This window comes from Oryctolagus cuniculus, chromosome 6, assembly GCF_051225735.1.
Source record: "Oryctolagus cuniculus isolate XC-2025 breed Fujian yellow rabbit chromosome 6, ASM5122573v1, whole genome shotgun sequence".
NCBI lineage: Eukaryota > Metazoa > Chordata > Mammalia > Lagomorpha > Leporidae > Oryctolagus > Oryctolagus cuniculus.
Genome location: NC_142872.1, coordinates 167,355,774 through 167,374,682, shown reverse-complemented (window position 1 = coordinate 167,374,682; position 18,909 = coordinate 167,355,774). Strand labels below are relative to the sequence as shown.

The 18,909-nt window shown below is 67.8% G+C and overlaps 3 protein-coding genes across 3 annotated transcripts; 1 reads left to right on the top strand and 2 right to left on the bottom strand.

Annotated features, from left to right (window-relative positions):
• Positions 1-3,957: 3,957 nt before the first annotated feature.
• SLURP1 (secreted LY6/PLAUR domain containing 1) lies at positions 3,958-5,390 on the top strand. The gene is made up of 3 exons (XM_051831008.3): positions 3,958-4,091; positions 4,223-4,342; positions 4,684-5,390. Exons 1-3 carry the CDS (start codon positions 4,034-4,036, stop codon positions 4,881-4,883), a joined length of 378 nt encoding a protein of 125 aa, XP_051686968.1. The 5' UTR covers positions 3,958-4,033; the 3' UTR covers positions 4,884-5,390.
• Positions 5,391-6,883: 1,493 nt separating this feature from the next.
• THEM6 (thioesterase superfamily member 6) lies at positions 6,884-9,994 on the bottom strand. Its single transcript, XM_051831007.3, has 2 exons — positions 8,831-9,994; positions 6,884-7,504 (listed from the first exon to the last, which is right to left on the bottom strand). The coding sequence occupies exons 1-2, from the start codon at positions 9,338-9,340 to the stop codon at positions 7,391-7,393; spliced, it is 624 nt and encodes a 207-aa protein (XP_051686967.1). The 5' UTR covers positions 9,341-9,994; the 3' UTR covers positions 6,884-7,390.
• Positions 9,995-12,345: 2,351 nt separating this feature from the next.
• On the bottom strand, positions 12,346-14,333 carry PSCA (prostate stem cell antigen). The gene is made up of 3 exons (XM_002724466.6): positions 14,177-14,333; positions 13,171-13,278; positions 12,346-12,959 (listed from the first exon to the last, which is right to left on the bottom strand). The coding sequence occupies exons 1-3, from the start codon at positions 14,226-14,228 to the stop codon at positions 12,748-12,750; spliced, it is 372 nt and encodes a 123-aa protein (XP_002724512.3). The 5' UTR covers positions 14,229-14,333; the 3' UTR covers positions 12,346-12,747.
• Between the last annotated feature and the right edge of the window lie 4,576 nt (positions 14,334-18,909).

Here is an 18,909-nt window from a genome sequence, read left to right as displayed (position 1 = left end):
CTACCCAGGGTTGGCTGTCGGTGTAGACACACAGCCTGCTCGAGCCCCCAAGGGGAGCCAGAGCCCACTGCACGGCCCTGAGCCGGCACTGCCCGCTGCTCGCCTTGGGCCCGGCATTCCCCCACTCCGCGGGAGCGTGTCGGGGTGGAAGCTAGGACGGCTTCCTCTGCTTCGTCCCCATGGCTGCTGCCCCTGCCTGCCCCACCACCGCCATCTCGTTCCCCCAGGCAGCCGTGGCAGCCCCGCCTCAGGTCCTTGTCCATCAGCACCTAGACCTGAGAGTCCCCCATTAGCTGTCCATGCAAAAACCCCACAGTCCCCAGAGTCATGTCCCGGAGGGAGCTGGTTAGGTGTCGGCACACCTGTGGGGTGGGGCTGCTGCAGGCTGCACACAGGACCGGGGGGGGGGGACGCTGTGCTGCCAAGCCCGGCTCCTGGGGAACAGGGCCCGAGACAGATCTGTCCCCGAGCTAGAGTAGCCCCCCACCTCCCAGGGGTGTCCAAGTCTGTGCTGACTGTGCCCTGTCGGGGGGTTACAAGGACGTCTGTGTCCTGGGAGGGGTCAGCCCCAGGCAGCACTCGTCCTGGGTCTCCTCAGCAGAAATGACGTCAACTCTCCACCCACACATCCATCCATCACCTCCCCACCCATCCATCCACCCATCACCTACCCAACCATCACCTGCCCATCGTCACTCCACCCCTGTCACCCATCTATCCCTCCATTCATCCTCTCTGTCCATCCATCCCTCCATCCACCCATCCACCACCTACCCATCGTCATTGCACCCATATGTCACCCATCCAACCCCCCATACTCATCCGTCCTCTCTGTCCATCCCCCACCCATCCACCATTCATCCATCAACCACCCATCTCTCCATCCACCCACCCATCCATCCATCCATTCATAACCTACCCATCAATCCAGCCATCACCTATCCATCGTCACTCCACCCATATATCACCCCTCCCTCCCTCCATTCACCCCTCCCTCCCTCCATTCATAACCTACCCATCCATCCATCACCTATCCATCCAAATCTCTATTCATCCCTCCAACCACCCATCCCTCCATCCATCACCCACCCATCATCACTGCACCCATGTGTCACCCATCCAACCCCCCATACTCATCCGTCCTCTCTGTCCACCCCCACCCACCCCTCCATACCCCCATTCACCCATCCTTCCATCCTCTAGAAAATGCTGCCCACAGTTGGCAGGGCTCAGGCTGGTGTGGGAGGACTCTCAGAGGAACGGCACGGGTACCGCCCCTCAAGAATCGGGCAGCCCAGCAGGCCAGGCCAGGGGGGACACGCACCGAGCACCAGGGTGGGGGTGGGGCTCTGACTTCGGCCTGGAGACAGTGGACAGTGTGTGCAGTGGCAGGTGGGGGGTGTGGTCAGGCCCTCGTCAATGGTGACAGGCTGACCTGGCAGCTGTCGGGAGCCAACTGCGGACTGGGCGGTAGCCAGCTGGGTGGGAGGGGCCCTAATTCCATCTTGGATAATGGGTCACAGTTGTCTGAGTGACCTGGCCAGCCTGGAGCGGGCGCCCGGAGGCTCCCGCCTGTGCCTCTGTCGGTTTCTGCCGTCCATCTTGCACAGCCTGCACAGCTGTCCCTCATTTCAGCCTCCCAGCTACCCCGAAGACTGGGAGCGATCATCACCCCGACTTACAGGCTCAGAAAGGGGGTGGGTCTACCCACAGCCACGCCCCCAGTAACCGGCAGGCTGGTGCTCGCCTGGCCTGCGAGAGTCCGGTCCTGGGCTTTGGGACTAGGGCCCCTGCAAACCGGAACTTCCCGTCTCTGGGCAGTCAGCGGCCCCCAGGTCAGCAGGGCTCGAACCTGGTCTCCTGGTCCCGCACCCAGGGCCACTGGGAAGGGCGTGGATTTGCAGAGACGCAGGAGGCGGGAGTACAGCCATCTCCCTAGAACCCAGTTCTGCCAGGTCTGATGCCACTTTTCCACCTGCACGCAGGACCAGCTGGTGCCTGCCCTGCCCTGCCCGCAGGGAGGTGTGTGTGTGTGCTCCCTCCAGCCGAAACCCCCACCCAAGCACCGTCTCTACCACCTCGCCCCCCGGCCTGCCGTGCCTGCTGCCCCGTCGGCCTCACCTGTGTTCCAAGCCCACCTGCTCTGACTGGCAGGGCGCTGTCAGCCCTGGGGACCGAGCCGATCCGGGTCACGCGGGAGGCTGGGCGGAGCCAGGACGCGGCTCCTGAAGCAGCCATCCAGGGCCTCCTCGGCAGGCGTGTCTGCAGGGGGCCAGGGCCGGGCCACCACGACTGCCCCCTGTGCCGCCCACGGTCGCCCTCTGCAGGCCACACCCTCTCTGCTTCCACGGGGACATGCCTCAGCCTGGGCCTGATCACTTTGATCACTTGTGCCTGTGCAGCAGGCAGGGAACCAAGGTCTCCAGGGACAAGGGGGGCCCCCCAGGGCCACACAGGGAGACGGCAACAAGGGCAAGACCAGACCCCGGCTTCCCTGGCGCCAGCCCAGAGCTCCTTCCACCACCTGCTCTGCCTCTGACGGCAGAGTCCACCCCCAGCCCTCCGCCTGCCACTTACCCTCCTATCCACGAACTCGCCCATCCATCATCCCTCTCTCCACTCATCCACGCCCTCAGATACCATCCATCCCTCCACCCACCCATCCCCCTACCTGCCCATCCATCAGGCATCCATCCATCCATCCATCCGTCCATGTGTCCATCCAAACATCCATCCATCTGTCCATCCATCACTCATCCACCCATTCACCCGTCCATAATCCATCTACCTATACATCTACCCACCCCTCCACCCACCCACCCAACCTCTGACCTACCCATCCATCAGGCATCCATCCATCCGTCCATGTGTCCATCAAACATCCATCCATCTGTCCATCCATCATCCCTCTCTCCACTCACCCATGCCCTCAGATACCATCCCTCCCTCCACCCACCTCCCATCCTCCTACCTACCCGTCCATCAGGCATCCATCCATCTGTCCATCTGTCCATCCATCCATCCGTCCACTTATCCATCAAACATCCATCCATTCACCTGTCCACACTCCATCTGCCCACCCATCTACCTATCCCTCCATCCACTTACCCATCCATATACCATTCATCTGTCTCTCCATCCACCCATCTACCTATCCATCCATCCATCCACGCACCCCCGACCCATCCACACAACACCATTAGGTCCACCTGGGACGACAGGGAAACCCAAGAGTGGGATGTTGGGAGGGGCCGTGGAGGAGGAGTGCCTGGCTGGGTCTTACAGCGTGATCTGAGCCTGGGAGGGGAGAGCAGCCCGTGTGCCCACTGAGAGGCGCAGCACAGGCACCGCCGCAGGCATGGGACAGTGCACAGCGCTGGTCAGAGGTTGGAGGGGCTTAAACAGCAGGCTCTGGCTTAGTCGGAAGGCTGTTGGTGGGAAGGGGCTGGAAATGCGGAGACCAGCTCCGTGTCCTCGCCAGAGTGGGACCCGGCCGCCACACCCGTGTCACCAGGCACTCACCCTGCTCCACGCTGGCCCAGGGTCCCACCTCCAGTCCCTACTGTGGGTATCCAAGGGACAACTGGGGGAGGAGCCTGGGTGTGCAGGTAACCTCAACTTGGCCCCTGACTGGCTGAATGGGGGCTTGGGGTCTGGTGTGGCTCCCGCCAGGGCCAGGCAGGTGGGCAGAGGGAGCGCTGAGCAGGGCCATGTACCTGGGTCTGAGAGTCCCCAAGACTGGGGCCGCGTGACCTAAGTGAACCCGAAGGCAGAGCCAGAGCACAGCGCGGGGCCTCAGGGGTGGTCTGAGCCCACTCAGAGCAGCCCAGGACGACTGTGGCCCCCGGTGCTGGAGGTGCCCCACACGGAGCAGGGCTAGGCCCGTCCCGCTGGGCTCCCTCGGCTCCCGCCCATGGTCCTGTCTATGTCACCGGCTGACTCACGGCTGGCTCTGCCACCGCCCAGGAGCCAGTGCCCGAGGGCCGGCTATAAATCCTCTCCTGGAACCTCTCGCGGCGCTGGAACATCCGCCATGGCCTCTCCCTGGGCCGTGCGGCTGCTGCTGGTGGCAGCCTGGAGCGCGGGCTGCGGTGAGTGGCCAGGGACCCTGCCTCGGGCTCTGTTTGCCTGCTCCTTGGGGGAGGCCTGCTGGGGAGCTTGTGGCTGGGGGGCTCCTGGCCTCTGGCCGGGTGATGAGGTTCGGCCCCCGCCCCTCGCCCAGGTGAGGCCTTCCGGTGCTACTCCTGCGAGCGGCCCATGGCTATGTCTTCCTGCAAAAACATTACCCTGTGCAAGCAGGAGGACACGGCATGCAAGACCACGCTGGAGACCGTGGAATCGGGTGAGGCTGGGCCCGCGGGTGCAGCCACCTCCCCCAGATGCTGTGCCCGCCCTGCTCCAGCCTGGAGGATGTGGGGCCAGGCAGGGCTCCACCCTAGGGCCCTGGCGCTGGGGGTTTGCACTGCGTGCTCAGTGGGAGCCGGCGTTCACGTCAACCGACCTGTCCCTGTGGCGGGGTGGGTTGGATGGGAGAGGGCACGGCGCCTTCCAGATCTCAGAGGCGGGACAGGGGCGGGGCTGGGGGCGGGAAGGACGCAGGTCAGGTGCAGCGGGGCGGGCGGGCAGATCCGGCGGTGCCGTCCTGGGTACCCGCTCTGACAACCCCCCCCCCCGCCGCCGCAGAGTACCCCTTCGACCGAAGCCCCATGGTGACCCGATCCTGCTCCAGCTCCTGCCTGGCCACCGACCCCGACAGCATGGGGGTTTCCCGCCCTGTCTTCTGCTGCTTCCGCGACCTGTGCAACTCAGTGGGGGTGGCCAGGCCGGGCCTGGGGGCCCTGGCCACGCTGGGGGCTGCCCTCCTCCTGCCTCTCCTCTCCTGACGGCTGGCACCGCCTGCAGCTCCCCATGCCCCGGGCCATGAGCTCCTCAGGAGACCCAAGGGAGGAACGCACACTGAGGACACACGCTGCCCCACGTCCACCACACTTGCAGAAAACAAGCCAGAGGACTGGACACCGGGCACAGGGGTTGACACTGCTGCTGGCATCCTGTCGGAGTGCCTGGGTTCGAGCCCTGCCTCCACTTGATTCCAGATCCCTGCTCATAGGCAACCTGGAAGGGAGCAGGTGCTGGCTCAAGTCCTTGGTCCCCACCACCCACCTGGGAGACCTGGGTAGTGCTCCTGGCCGCTGGCCTCGGCCTGGCCCAGCCCCACCTGTTTCAGGCGTTTGGGGAGAGAACCAGCAGATGGGAGACCTCCATCTCTCTCCCTCCTGCCTTTCAAATAGATACAAATTTTAAAAGAAAATAAATGAGCCAAGGGTGGCCACACCTCTGTCCCCCAGGGCTGGCCTTCAGGGTTGACCTGGCTCGCTCTGGGCACCTGACCTTTGTTCTGGTCTTTCTGCCCCATTTGCCTTCGCGGGGAAAAACACCTCCTGGGCTGCCCTTCCTGCAAACTCGCCCCAAGCCTCATTCCCGACCTCTTCCCCAGCCCCAGGTGCAAAGGCAGCTGGGAGTCTGGTTCTGCCAGCCCAGCCTGCTGGGCGTCTCTGTGGCGAGAGGAGGGCGGGGCCGAGGGTCTGTGGAGGCTCAGCCCCTGTCCAGGTCGTCCGGGGTGTGCACTTGTCTGCTGCCCCCAGGATGGCTGGGGAGGCCAGGTGAGGGCGTGGTCAGTGCCAGCCAACCTGCGTCCCTCCCAGGGGGCAGCTGGCCAGGGCTGTCCCCCAGGGCTCAGTCATGGGGCCCGAGGACAGAGGCAGCAGTGACCCCCAGGGTCCTTAGGAGCTAGGACACCTGGCGTGGCCCCCAGCTGGGCCGGCCCCTGTGCTCTGCCCCACTGTGGGGAGGGTGGACCTGTCTGTGATGCGCCTGCCAGGCCATGGGTCCCGAGCCCCCACAGGTCACCAGGCACACCCCTGGGTCCTGCTGGCAGCTCTGCTGGGGAGGGAGTGATGGACAGAAGCCTGGAGGGGGCGCCCAGGCTGGTGACAAGGGTCCCTCGGGAGCAGCCCCCAACCAGGGCAGGTGCAGGCCGGCCTCGGCTAGGTCACTCCCTGCTGCCCCCCACCCCCTGTGTACCTGGAGCCCTGAGGCCAGCGCCATGGCCTCCTCCTGGGTGAGCACAATTTGCTCACCAGCCGGGCAACAGGGGACACGCCCTGCACTCTGGGGACGATGGCGCACCCGGCCATGCACACGGGGACCCCACCAGCAAGCTGGGCTGAGCCACCCAGGCCCACGCGGAGCACGGGGCCACATGGGGGAATGCCCCCATGTCCCACGTGCCCACTCTGACGTCAGCATCCTGAGTCCAGCCCCACATGCTCTACTACTCACCCACGGCCCCTCCGTCCGGCCACTGAGCTTGGACACCGGCCAGCACCCACACTCCCTGCTGTCCTCGACCCCCTGTGTCCTGTGGTGGGCTCCTAGCCCCAGGGCCACCCCGCTCACCAGACCACCTTCTGTGTCCGGCTGCCCCTCACCAGGTCATTGGGGTTCCTGGGCTCCCCTGAGCAGGCAGATGTGGACCTGCCACTGCCCCACCACCACCTGCCAGACACGCTGACCTCTGACCTCTGTGCTACTCCCCACCCTGCAGCTGCAGGAGCCTGGGGGTTGACACCCAGTATGGGATGGGCCGTTCCAGGAACCCCATGGAAGGAACCAGAAACCTGGGCAGAGCTGGGTGTTCGTGGGCGGGGCGGGACATCCGTGGGCAGCGCCCCAGGCTGCAGGGCTGGGTTGAGGACAGGCCAGCCAGGGGACCGTGGACAAGCCCAGCCCCGTGTCCCATGGACAGGGATGAGTCCAAGGGAGCTGACAGGCTTCGGGCAGCCGCCCCTCGAGGCGCAGAGACGGAGCTCCCCCGGACGCGTGCTGTGCAACCCTTTAATCTGGCGCTCTGAGTGCCAGCAGCCAAGGCTCGGCCGCAAGGCAGGCACGGTAGCTCGGGGGTGGGGTGTGAGTGAGCTCCAGGGGCCACGGGGGATCCCTGAGGGGCAGCAAGGAGGCAGCTCCAGGCTTCCAGCTGCTCTGTGGGCCCTGGGCTGGCAAGGGCAGGGGTGATGGGGCACGGGCAGCGACCTCCTCCGAGCCACGGGGAGCTGCTGTCCAGGCCTGGGCACCCGGCAGCTCGGCCTTGTCCCCGATACCTGGCCGCTGCTGCGCCAGCCTCCACCCTGGGCCCGCAGAGGCCCAGACTCCCGGTGCATCCCGCCGGGGACAGAGCTGCGTCGGGGTGCCCAGGACGGGGCCCAGCACGGAGGGGTGTCAGGGACTGGGGAGCCGAGTGGGCCCCCGGGGCAGGGTGGACCTCGAGGCTGCTCCAGCTCGGTGCGAGCCCAGCCCGGCCCGGCCCTCCCCCAGGGCAGGGGCGCCGGGGTCACTGGTCCTTGGTGACGCCGCTGAGCCCACCCTCGGCGCGGAGCAGCTGGCTGCTGGCCTCGTTGTAGGTGATCCAGTGCCGCAGGTCTTCCGGCAGCTCAGGGGGCTCCACCTGCAGGGGACGGGAGGGTGAGGATGGCCTGGCTGCCCGGGGCCGCAGCAGCAGGGGTGGGCAGGGCCTCCGCCCAGAGTGACCGTGCAGGAGGAACCCGCCCACACCCATCCTGGCTGCGCCCGGTGCCTCCTGGGTCCTCTGAGCTAGGACTTCACGAAGTCTGGAGAGGGCCACGCTCCGGCCCGCGCCGTGAACGCCAGGCTCCCTGGCTGCGGGGCGGGGGCAGGGGCGGAGGGGACACGGGCGCCTCTCCCGGGGGAGGATCCGGACAGCGGCATCCTGAGGGCGTCTGTCTCCTGCCTGCTCCAAGAGGCCCGGACCCGGCCAGCAGCCAGCTCGGGGCCTGACCGCTCTGTCCCCAGCCCTCCCAGCTTGGCCGCACTGGCCGCCTCCTCCTGGGACACGCAGCCACCACGCTGTGATGGGAGTGGACCCCAGGGCAGGGCCCAAGGGACAGCCCTGGGGAACAGGTGCTCAGAGTGAGAGCCCTGGCCTGCCTGCCCCGTGCCCACCGTCAGGCCCAGCTCCCCCTGCCCAAACCACACCCACATCCCTGCCTGGGGCCACCCCTCCCCCCGCTGCAGGGTGGGCCACTTGCACCTCACAAATGCCATCCCAGGCCCCTCCACTCACGGGGACCCCACCACCAGCCCACGGCCAACCACGGCCGCACCTGAGCGCGCCGAGGGGGGTGCTGTAGCCGCCCCTCCTGGGGGGCTGCAAGACCCAGGCCCTGAGGGGCTTCTGCGGCCTCTGACCTGAGGCCAGACTGTGCCCCCTCCCCCAGCCCCGGGGTAACCAGGGACAGGGCCCGCGGGCACTGGCTTCTCCCACAGGGGCCCCAGGCACCTGCTCAGGAGCCTCCCTGGCAACCACAGGCCCTGGCCGTCCCCAGGCTCTGGCTGCCGGGCTGCAGTGGGCCCTGGGGAAGGGCTGGGAGCCCCGGGCAGGGGCGGGCCCCTCTCCCCAGCAGGAGACAGGCAGGAAAGGCGGGCAGCTTGCATGGGCTCAGGGCTCCAACCCCAACCCAGGGGCCCCACCAGCCCGACTGTCGCTTGCGCAGGGAGGGTCTCCAGCTGGGGGGCCCTCCGGCCGGCATTCAGAACCAGGGGTGGCAGAGGAGGGGCTGGGCACCCCGGAACTTCCGGACAGAGGCCTGGTCTGGGCCGAGAGGAAGCCGTGCCACGGCAGCCGGCAGCCGAGGGCCAGGTTCAGGAGGGGGCACGCGGCGCCCCGCTGGGAGGGGCGGATGCAGGGGCCCTGGGGCGCCCCAGGAAGGGGATCAGTGAGGGCAGGCCCTCCCCGGGGCCGGGGGGCGCTCACCCTGCGCTTGCACAGGTGCTGCACGATGCGCTCCGGCGAGGTCCCCAGCACGTGATGCCGGAAGCGCAGCAGCGCGCACACGAAGCCGTCGCGCCGGCTGACGAAGCGCGCCTCCAGGTAGAAGGCGCGGTCGTCCCAGCCCAGCAGGCGGGTGCGCACCTCAAAGGGCTCGAACAGGCGCAGCGAGCGGCGGTAGCGCGCGCACGAGGCGGCCAGCACCGCGTGCGCCCCCGTCTCCCGCAGCGCCCCGAGCACGCCGCAGCGGGTCAGGTGCACGGCGCGCGCCACGTCGGCCTCGCGCAGGTAGCGCGCGTTGTTCATGTGCAGCAACAGGTCCAGGTCGGAGGGCAGGACGCGGCCCGCGTAGCGCTGCTCGGCGAGCAGGTCGCGGACGCGCGGCAGCAGCAGGCGCGCGCGCAGCACGGCTAGCGGCACGCGCACCAGGTACCAGCCGTCCAGCAGCGCGAAGAAGGCGAGCGCCCCCAGCGCCCCCGCCAGCAGCCCCAGCATTGCGGCGGCGTAGACGCGCGAGGACCCCGCTCCCGCTCGGCTGGCGGCCCGCACGCCTGGGAGCCGGGAGCGACGCGCGGCGCGTCCGGAGCCAACCACCGCGCGCGGCCGGCGTAGGGGAAGCGCGCCGGCGCCGCGGGCCGCGGCCCCGCCCAGGGCTCCCGGACACCCCCGCCCCAGGCGCTGCGTGGTCCGGCCCGCCGCCCTCGCCCCTCGCCGCTTTCGCTTTTCCGGAGCGCAGCAGCGGCATCTCGCGGCCGCGGCGGGCGCCAGGGACCCGGGACTGCAGGCCGGCCCCGCACGCTCGGCCCGGAGCGGCGCGCCCCAGGCTGCCACCGTGACTGGCGCCTCCCGATGCTCACCCGCACCCCCACGGACCACACAGTCCACGGCCCCGGAGGACGGCCAGCACGGAGCGGGAGGAGCCGGCGGCCGCTCGGCTGACCCGCTGCGCAGCCCGCGCCCGCGCCCCCGCCCCCGGCCTGGGTCCGCTCGGATGCCCGCAGCCTGAGCCGGAGAAGCCGTTCGACCCAGAGGAGGGGCCCGGGGTCCCTGTGCCGGGACCGCACCCTCCGTTACGAGACGCCGAGGGCACAGACCGCGCACGAGCCAGCCTGGCGACCCGCGCTCTCGCCGCAGGAGCCTCCCCTGGGCTCCCGCCCCGTCCCGGGCGCGCCCCCGGCTCCGGCGGCGAACACCTTGGCGATCGCTGCTCGCCGATGCGCCTGCTCCAGGGGTCTCTGCCCGGGGCAGGACTGGGGACGGGCGCCCTTGCCCGGGGCCACACGGGCTCTGCGGGAGGCAGGCTGTGTGCCCCGCTCCCGGGCACGTGATGAGCCTCGGGCAGCGGGTCAGGTGCGCAGCCCGGGCACAGGGCGGTCCCTTCCCAGGAGCGAGTAAATGGGTGGCGCCCCGTGGGCCCGTGTGTGGCCGGGCTCCTTCCTGCCTGTCCACTCCTTCCGAAGCACCTGGGCTCCCGGGCTTGGCTGGGGGAGGGAGGAGGCAGGGGGGAGGAAGAGGGAAGCCAGGGAGGGGTGGGGCAGGGTGGGAGAAGGGCCCTGGGGGCATAGTGGAGGAAAGAGGCAAACCCGTTCCCCTCCAACCGCCAGCCCCCTGCACCCTCCGCCCACCAGAACAGGGCCCCTCACCGCTCTGGCTGGCCCTGGGCAGGGGCCTCTGGGGGTGGCCAACTGGGAACAGTCCAGGCAGCCGCCCTGGAGGGGACACAGAGGTGTGGCGGCAGAATGCGCAGGGGGGGCTTGGGCGTGGGGCCGGGGAAGGTTCGGGGTGTCCGGGTCTGCAGGGGAGACCCCGGAGCCTGTGTCCGCCTGGCTGGGGCTCCGCAGCCCCTACCCCCGCGGCAAGACCCTGGGCAAATTCCTTCACTGCTCTTCGGATCCGCGCGTGGAACGGGTGAGGGTCACAGCGGCGGTGCCGTGAGCTCCAGGTGCCACCTGAGCAAAGACGGCAAACCGTACCCGGGTCCAGACGCGGGCGCCGCCGGTGCTGGGCCTTCTAGGTTTAGTGGGACGTGGAATTCTAAGAAGAGTGTATTTGGGTGCAAACCGTGCGTATGAGGGCTTCGGAAGGGTCGTGACAAAAATGCGTGTGATGCAGAGAAAGCAGGATGTGTCTGGGGCAGAGCGGCCTCGGCTTTGAGCTCGGTTCTGCCAGCTCTCCCAGGTTCCTGTCCGCAGCAGGTGTGAGCGGGGGGACAGGGATCTGCCCTGTGCATCCCATCCTGCAGGGCCTGGCAGGAAAGCAGCCCGAGGAGAAGGGACCCTCTCCCCTGGGGCGGGCTCTGAGTTGCCGCCGTCACTCGGGCTTCCCTGGCGGGCTGGGTGGTCTCTGTCGCCCTCTCTTCTTCCCCGGCTCTCTGCACTGAGGCTGTGAGCTCGGGTTTCTGTTCTCTTCCTCTGACTCCACGGTCCTGTGCGCGCTGTGACCCGGCCACGCCTACTGTGCCAGAACAGCCCCTGGAGCCTAGCAGGTGCTGGACAGGCGTGCGCTGAGTGGACAGGGCAGGGCAGGGCAGCTGCGGCCACACCCAGGACTCACCAGGGCAGCTTTGGGAGCCGCAGTGTTGCCCCAGCACGGTGTGAGCGCCCCCGCCCCAGGGCCGCTGTGAGCGTGCCCCAGGCAAGCCAGGCCCGCGTGCTGAGTGTGCTGGGGTCCTGGAGCAGGTGGACGTGGGCAGGCGGGGCCGGCGCTGGAGGAGCAGCCGGCGCTCAGGGTCATTCGGAGCTGGTGTGCAGCTCGGCCTCCCTCCTGAGGTCACAGGCAGGGTCAAGTTCACTGGGGCCGGGGCCGACGTTGTGGCTTATGGGTGAAGCCGCCACCTGCAATGCCAGCATCCTGTAAGGAAGCCGGTTCGAGTCCCAGCTGCTCCACTTCCGATCTAGCTTCCTGCTAATAATGCCCACAGGAAAGCAGCAGCGGAAGATGGCCCAGGTCCTCGGGCCCCTGCACCTGCATGGGAGACCCGGATGGAGTTCCAGGCTCCTGGTGTCTGCCTGGTGCAGCCATTGGGGCGTGGGACCAGCAGATAGAAGACGTGTGTGTGTGTGTGTGTGTGTGTGTGTGTGTGGCTGCCTTCCAAGTCAATATCTAAAATCGCTGGGGCCTCAGGCCAGGCTCACCCTCGGCATGACCGCTGCTCCCAGGTGTGGCTTCTAGCCTGGCTGAGCGTTGTCTGTGAGCCGTGGCCCCTTCCCTCCCGAGCCTCGGAGCCCCTGAAGCCACCCCGCCCGGCCCAGGCAGCTTTCCCAGGAAGCCCAAAGGGAGGACGGGTGGGGCCCAGAACATCCCCGCGAGGGAGCCCGGGGGCACAAGGGGAGTGGGGGCTGCCAAGGAAGGGCAGCGAGGCCTGACCAGCGCCTGTGTCCCCCGTGTAACCTCGTTGCGACCACGTGGCCGGCAACAACCCCTCCCGCCGCGTGGCCAGGGCAGACCCTCCAAATCCAGCTGGGACCCCGCTGGGGGCGTGTAAGCACAGGGGTCTCCTCTGTACCCACAGCTGTTTATTGAGGGCCTACTGTGTGCTGGGCGGCCTTCCCATGACTCCCCAGTCTCCTGACCCTCCCAGTCCATCTCATCTCAGCCTTGGCTGGGCCCTCCTGCCTCAGCTCAGGGTGGGGTGGGCAGGGAAGGCTTCCTGGAGGAAGAGGTACTTGAGTGAGGGGTTACGGGGCTGCCGGGGGCGGGCGTGGGAAGAGCCCTCTGCGGGCCCACAGCCCAGGCTGCCCAGCGGGCAGGACTCCTAGAAGGAGCCACAGAGGGCCGAGAGGCAGGGGGCACGGGCAGACCCATGTTGGGAACCGGGCCTGGGTCCCTGGGCCTTCAGGGGCAGGAGGGTCCTGGGCTGGGGCAGGTGTGTGGCAGCTCAGGGTCCTGGGCCTTCCCGCAGGCTAGAGCTGGCTGGACCCCGCGAGCAGCAGGCTGCCGAGTGTGGCCAGCAGCCCCAGGGCGGTGGCCGGCCGCAGGCCGTGGGCCCCGCTGGCGTTGCACAGGTCTGTGGAACAGCAGGTGACGTTCTTCCTGCCCACGTAGTAGTTCTCGGCGTCGTCCACGCAGTGGGAGGTGCAGCCCTTGCTGATCAGCCTCAGGATCCCCACAGCACCTGCGGGCCACACTCCAGCTGGAGCCCACGGCCACCCTGGACCCTCGGCCTCGGGCAGCAGGAGGGCAGGGGCCGGGCTGCCCTGCGGGCTGGCCGGGGCAGCGGAACGAGGCTGCGTGGGCGGGAGGGCTGAGGCCACCAGCGCCAGAGCCGGGGTCGCTCTGGCCCCTGCCAGGGGCGTGGGGGGACGCGGGGGCAGCGGGGCACTCACGGATGCGCGCGGTCCAGCACTGGGTCTGCGCCTGGGTGCAGTTCTCCACCGTCTGGCAGTCCTGGTTGCTCACCTGCGCCTCGCAGGAGTAGCACTGCAGGGCGGCGCCTGTGCGGGACGGGGCGGGGCTCAGCCACAGACCCCCTGCCCGCCCACTGGCCTCCCTGGGGAGATGCGAGCCCCTGGGGCCTGGCCACCACTTCCCCGGGTGGGGGGGGGCTCCTCTGCACAGCTCCGGCGCCGTGCACGCCCCAGCCCACCGCTTAAGGTTCTGAAGCTTTGCTGAGACGTCCTGGCGGAAGCGAGGGAAAGACCAGGAGCCCAGAGCTGGGTCTGCCTGACCCCCGGAGCAGAGGCCCAGGTGGACACGGGGACGGGGTGGACGATGGGCGCTGCTCTCCTGGCTTCTCCACACACTGCATCGAGCCCCACCCTCCCATCCCCCAGTGCCATCCACACGGGCCCCCAGGCCTCCGATCGCGTGGGACCAGGCTTGGGCTCCAGGCAGCTTTGCTCTGTCCCTGAGGTGGGGTGGCCCCTGACTGCCAGGTTGTTCACGGCAACAGAGTCTCCTCCCTCAACACTGGGGTCCGCGTTGCTCACCCCTGAAACCTGCTCAGGGCCCCCAGACTCCCCCTCCACGGCCTCAGGGGGCTGCTGTGTGATCCCCCACTTTCCGGAGGGTCAGCTAGTGACTTACCCACCGGGCCCTGGGCCTGGGCGTCGCGGCCCAGCTGCAGGGAGCAGAGGCCACAGCTAAACCAGGGGAGCCCCCTGGGGACCCCGCAGCACCCTCCCCTCGTGGCCTCCCAACCTCCCTCCGGGGACTTCCTGCAGCTTTGTCGCCTGCTTTTCTCAGGCTGCCCCCTGGCTGCCCCCTGGTGGTGAGGACGGTGGCCCCTGCTGTTCCCGCCCCTGCGGGACCCCAGCTGGGGCCGGAGCCCCTCCGTCCTCCCCCTCCCCCCGCCTCTCTGTCCCCCGAGTCCCCGCCTGGTGGAGACCTCACCTGGCTGCAGGGCCAGGCTGGTGGCCAGCAGGAGAAGGAGGAGCACCTTCATGGTCAGCGGGGCCAGTGGGGGAGCCGGCCTCAGGGCGCCTTTATATGGCTTCAGCGCCAGGTGCCCTGCAGCCAGTGAGGGCCCAGGGCTGGGCAGATCCCACCCAGGGCCCGGCCAGCGCACCTCCCATTCCCTTTGTCCTTCTTCCTGCCCCTAGAGGGCAGCGCCTCCAGGGCGGGGCCTGGCTCCCAGGCTCAGGCCCCAGGACCAGGCTGGGAAGTCTTCTGGGCTCCTTGGTCCACCCCATCCCAAGGCCAAGGCCAGGCCAGGCTGGGACCACCGCCTCTCAGGCTCAGCTGCTCCCCGGGTGGGGCCCAGTCTCCAGGGGGACAGACATTGGTCCCCGGGAGGATTGGAAGCCCGAGCTGCCCGGGGAGCAGGTGCCATCGGGAGGGACTGTGCTGGGGCCTTTGGGGGCGTTGGTGGGCGGGGCCTGCACTCAGCCCTTTGCCTGCAGACCTGTGCAGCCCCCACAGCTGCAGCGGAGTCAGGCGGACCCTGCAGGTTGAGAGGCAGCGGCGGGGGCAGCCGGGCCATGCTGGCTGTGCTCTGCTCACCCCAGGCCCGCCCCCACCCAGCTCTGGGTCCGGGGAGACTGGAGGAGGGGCAGGCCGGGATCCACTCATCTCCCTTGCCAGCACCCAGGCTGCCCGGGTCTGCTCCGGCAGCCTCTGGCCAGCCTCCCTCCTTCCCCCCTTGGGGCCAGTGGCTTCCTGCGGCCATGGGCGCCGGGGCCATTTGCGGTCCCTGGGGTCCCTCTCAGCCTCGCCCCGCCGTTCCTGCTGGCCCGTGTGTCCCCCTGGGCATGGCATCACTCCAGCTGCATGCTGATGGGTAAAAGCTATGGCTACGGCCACGCCACTGCCGGCCTGCCGAGTGGTCAGGGCCGGGTGGTAGCAGGCCCCACCACTGAGCGGGCGCCCCGTGCCCCACCCCTCCCCACTCCTTCCTGGTTGTCCCATCCTGCCAGGCCCTGGGGACCTGCTGGGAGCGGCAGATGTCAGCGGGGCTGCCCTCCCACCTGGAATCAAGCGAGGGGAGGGGCCGTGTGAGGCAGGCTCCCCTCCCCCACCTCGGGGGTCTCAGCCCTGGAGCCGTCCAGTCTCCCTGTGGGACCCCAGCAGCCCCCGGCCGGGCTCTTGTACTTGGGAAGTGTCTCCTGTGCCTGTGGGAGCCGGGCGCACACAGGGGCAGGGACTTGCCCAGGGTCACCAAGGCGTGTGGCCCCCACCCCGGGGCTGCCCTTGCTCAGTGCCCCCGCCAGCCTGTGGTCCTGGGAGTGCCTCACACACTGGCCGGGGAGCTGGTGACTTCTGGGTGTGTGTGGCTGCCTGCCGGTCTCGGCACCCCCTCGGCCAGCCCCGCCTGGAGACTCCCACTGCCCCTGGCCGGGGACCGTTCTTATCGGCCTTGGCGTCAAGGCACCCAGCACCCAGCACCCGCCTGGGACACTCATTCCTCAAATATTTGTAGTTGTGTGTGTGTTTGCAGACCTGGTTCCCAGACGTGACCGATCTGTCCCCACCCTGACATTTGGGTTGTCCCTGCTGCACCCAGGGGGTACAGGCCAGGGACGGCCCAGCAGCCCACGGCCCCCAGGGCAGCCCCGTGCACGCTGTCCGCCGGTGGTGCTGGGGGGTAGCCTCCGGGCCAGGACTGCCTGATGAGCAGGGTTCCAGTGTCCAAGGTGACTGGGCCCCACCCCTGGGCACCAGTTGACCTCTAACCTGGGCCCCAACTATGGTCAGTTTCGACTCTGACCCTGGTCCCGCCCCGGAGCCCTGCCTTAGTCCCGGGGTGGCCCCTGCCTCCATAAGGGCTGCTGTGGGCACTGCACCCAGCCTGGGTCCCCTGAGGTCCCGCTCTCTGGGGCACGACCTTGCCGGGGCGGGGTGTGGCAAGGCTGTGACTGTTCCCCTCTCTGCAGCTCCCCTCCCAGAACTCCTGCTTTTCCTGTTCTCTCAGCCCTCCACCCACCCTCCCAACGCCACAGCCCAAACCAGTCGGGTTCCCTGAGCGCCCGCCTGTTCACAGGCTGGCCGGGCAGTGCGCTGACCCCTGTGGGGCCGCCAGCCCTCTGCATGGAATGTGGGACACTCCTGGGTCTCAGTGCACACAGGGTTAATTCTTACACACTTATTTGACAGGCAGAGAGGCAGAGATCTGCTACCCGCTGATTCACTCCCCAGATGCCTACAACGGCCAGGGCTGGGCCGGCCCAGAGCCAGGACCCAGAAACTCCACCTGGGTCCACCTGGGTCTCCCTGTGGGTGGCAGGGACCCAAGCACTTGGGCCATCGCCGCTGCCTCCAGCGAAGCCGGAGAGGTGGGACCAGAACGCAGGCGTCCCAGGCAGTGTCTTAGCTTTTTTTTTTTTTTTAAGATTTATTTATTTATTTGAAAAGCAGAGGTACAGAGAGGCAGAGGCAGAGAGAGACAGAGAGAGAGAAAGACACACACAGAGAGAGAGAGAGACAGAGAGAAAGGTTTTTCATCCGCTGGTTCACTCCCCAGATGACCCCAATGGCTGGAACTTCGCAGATCCAAAGCCAGAAGCCAGGAGCTTCTTCCGGTCTCCCACGTGGGTGCAGCGGCCTGAGGACTTGGTCATCTTCTGCTGCTCTCCCAGGCCACAGCAGGGAGCAGAATCAGGAGTGCAGCTGGGACTCAAACCAGCACCCATATAGGATGGCGGTGCTGCAGGCGGTGGCTTTACCCGCTATGCCACAGCACCAGCCCCAACCTTTTCTGAAAAATAAAAATGGCTGGGGCTGGCTCTATGGTACAGCAGCTTAACCGGCCACCTGATGCCAGCATCCCCTGAGTGGCAGTCCGAGACCCGGCTGCTCCACTTCCAGTGCGGTTCCCTGCTGTGCCCTGGGAAAGCAGAGGAAGATGGCCTAGTGCTTGGGTCCCTGTACCCACGTGGGAGACCCAGATGGAGCTATGGCCATTGTGGCCATTTGTGGCCATCTGGGGAGTGAACCGGTGGATGGAAGAGCTCTCTCTCTGTCTCTCCCTCTCTCTGTAACTGCCTTTCAAGTAAAATAAGCAAATCACTAAAAAAAAAAAAAGCCAAAGATGGCATGTTAATTGCAAAGACCAGCTGACACCATCGAGAATCTTTGGAGACAGGGGAATCAGCTGCAGGCCCACAGCACAGCCCCGAGGGCTCCGATGAGGGGGCCTGGGGGCCAGGGTCCGGGGGGCCGTGAGGGCTCTGACAAGGGGGCCTGGGGGCCACGAGTGCTTGAACGAGGGGGCCAGGGGGCTGGGAGGCCGGGCTCCTTGGGTCTTGGAAGTTTCGGCCATGTCTTGCAAGCTGTGTATGAACTGTATGTGTGCATGGGTGTACATACGTGTGTGTCTCGTGAGGCCAACGGGATGCTGGGTGAGTGTGCATACATGTGCGTGTAATCACAGGTGGCCGGAGCCCCTCCCAGCCTGCTTCTGTCCCAGACTTCTGCTGGCTGCGTGCAATGCCCCGGCCCCCCTTCCTGGGACCCCTGGGAGTCTCTGCTTCCCTCTGGAGGGTCTTCCACCCAGTTCTCACGAGGGGGCCACGGGTGGGCCTGCCCCAACCCTCTCCCCACCGGAACAGCCCCAGCCCCACTGCCAGCCCCTCTGCCTCCAGTGCCTCTCAGGGCCACCCCTGCCTCCCCACAGCCCTGCTTGCGCCCACTCTTCCTTCCTGGAGGGAGGTCAGCGAGCCTGGGAGACCCCTGTCGGCCGCACAGCCCTGGCTAGGCCGTGCCCGGAGCCTGCCGGGAGCCAAGGCCCCGCCTGGTGATGAGGAACTCAGCAGGAGTTGCCCTCCTGGAGCCTGAGTGAGGGGACAGCAGGCGTGTGGGGACAGCCATGGGATCGGAAGAGGAAGTGCGAGGCCAGCTCCGGTGTGGCCTGCGGCCAGCCTAGTGGACCCAGGCTGCGCCTGGGGCGGGGGATGGGCCCCGACTGAAGGCGGCTCTGGCTGTGGGTGCCCTGGGAGGCCGGCTGCTGGGTGGCTCAGGCCTGGCCGTGGAAGGGGGCCCCAGTGCCAGGCCCGGGAGACACCGGCGCTTCCTCCCCTTCCTTTCTGAGCCCCTCCACGCCAGGGTGGACCCAGTCCCAGGGCGCCCGTGCCCCTTAGTGGGGGGGACCTGGTTCCAAGCCTGGGACCCCGAGTTCCAAGTTCCAAGCCTCCCTGACCACAAACCTGGGAGGCGTGGGCCGTTCCTCGTCCAGAGGCGGCAGCCCAGGCCCACGCAGGGACACGGGCGGTGGGGGCTTACCTCTCCGGGGAGCGAAAATGAATGAATGAATGAGTAAATAGATAAATAAATAGGAATCTGGCATCATGGGCAGCGCTGGGACTTGAACTCGCATCCCGACCAGCCGCTTGAACCGCGCGGGATGCGGGCAGAGCCACCCAGCGCCCCTGGCTGATGGCAGCGTGCAGCTAGGGAGTCGAGGCCGAGAGCAAGTGCAGGGTGCTGGGGCGGGCACAGCCAGCGGGGGCTCCCCGTGGGGGCGCTGGGGCGGGCACGGCCAGCGGGGGCTCCCCGTGGGGGCGCTGGGGTGGGGGTGCCTGCTCCACTCTGCAGAGACGCTGGGTGGGGGACAGAGCTGGACTGGGGGAGGTCCTGACCGGAGGCCGGCATCTTGGGAGACTTGGGACCCAAAGCCAAGATCCTGGCGGTCT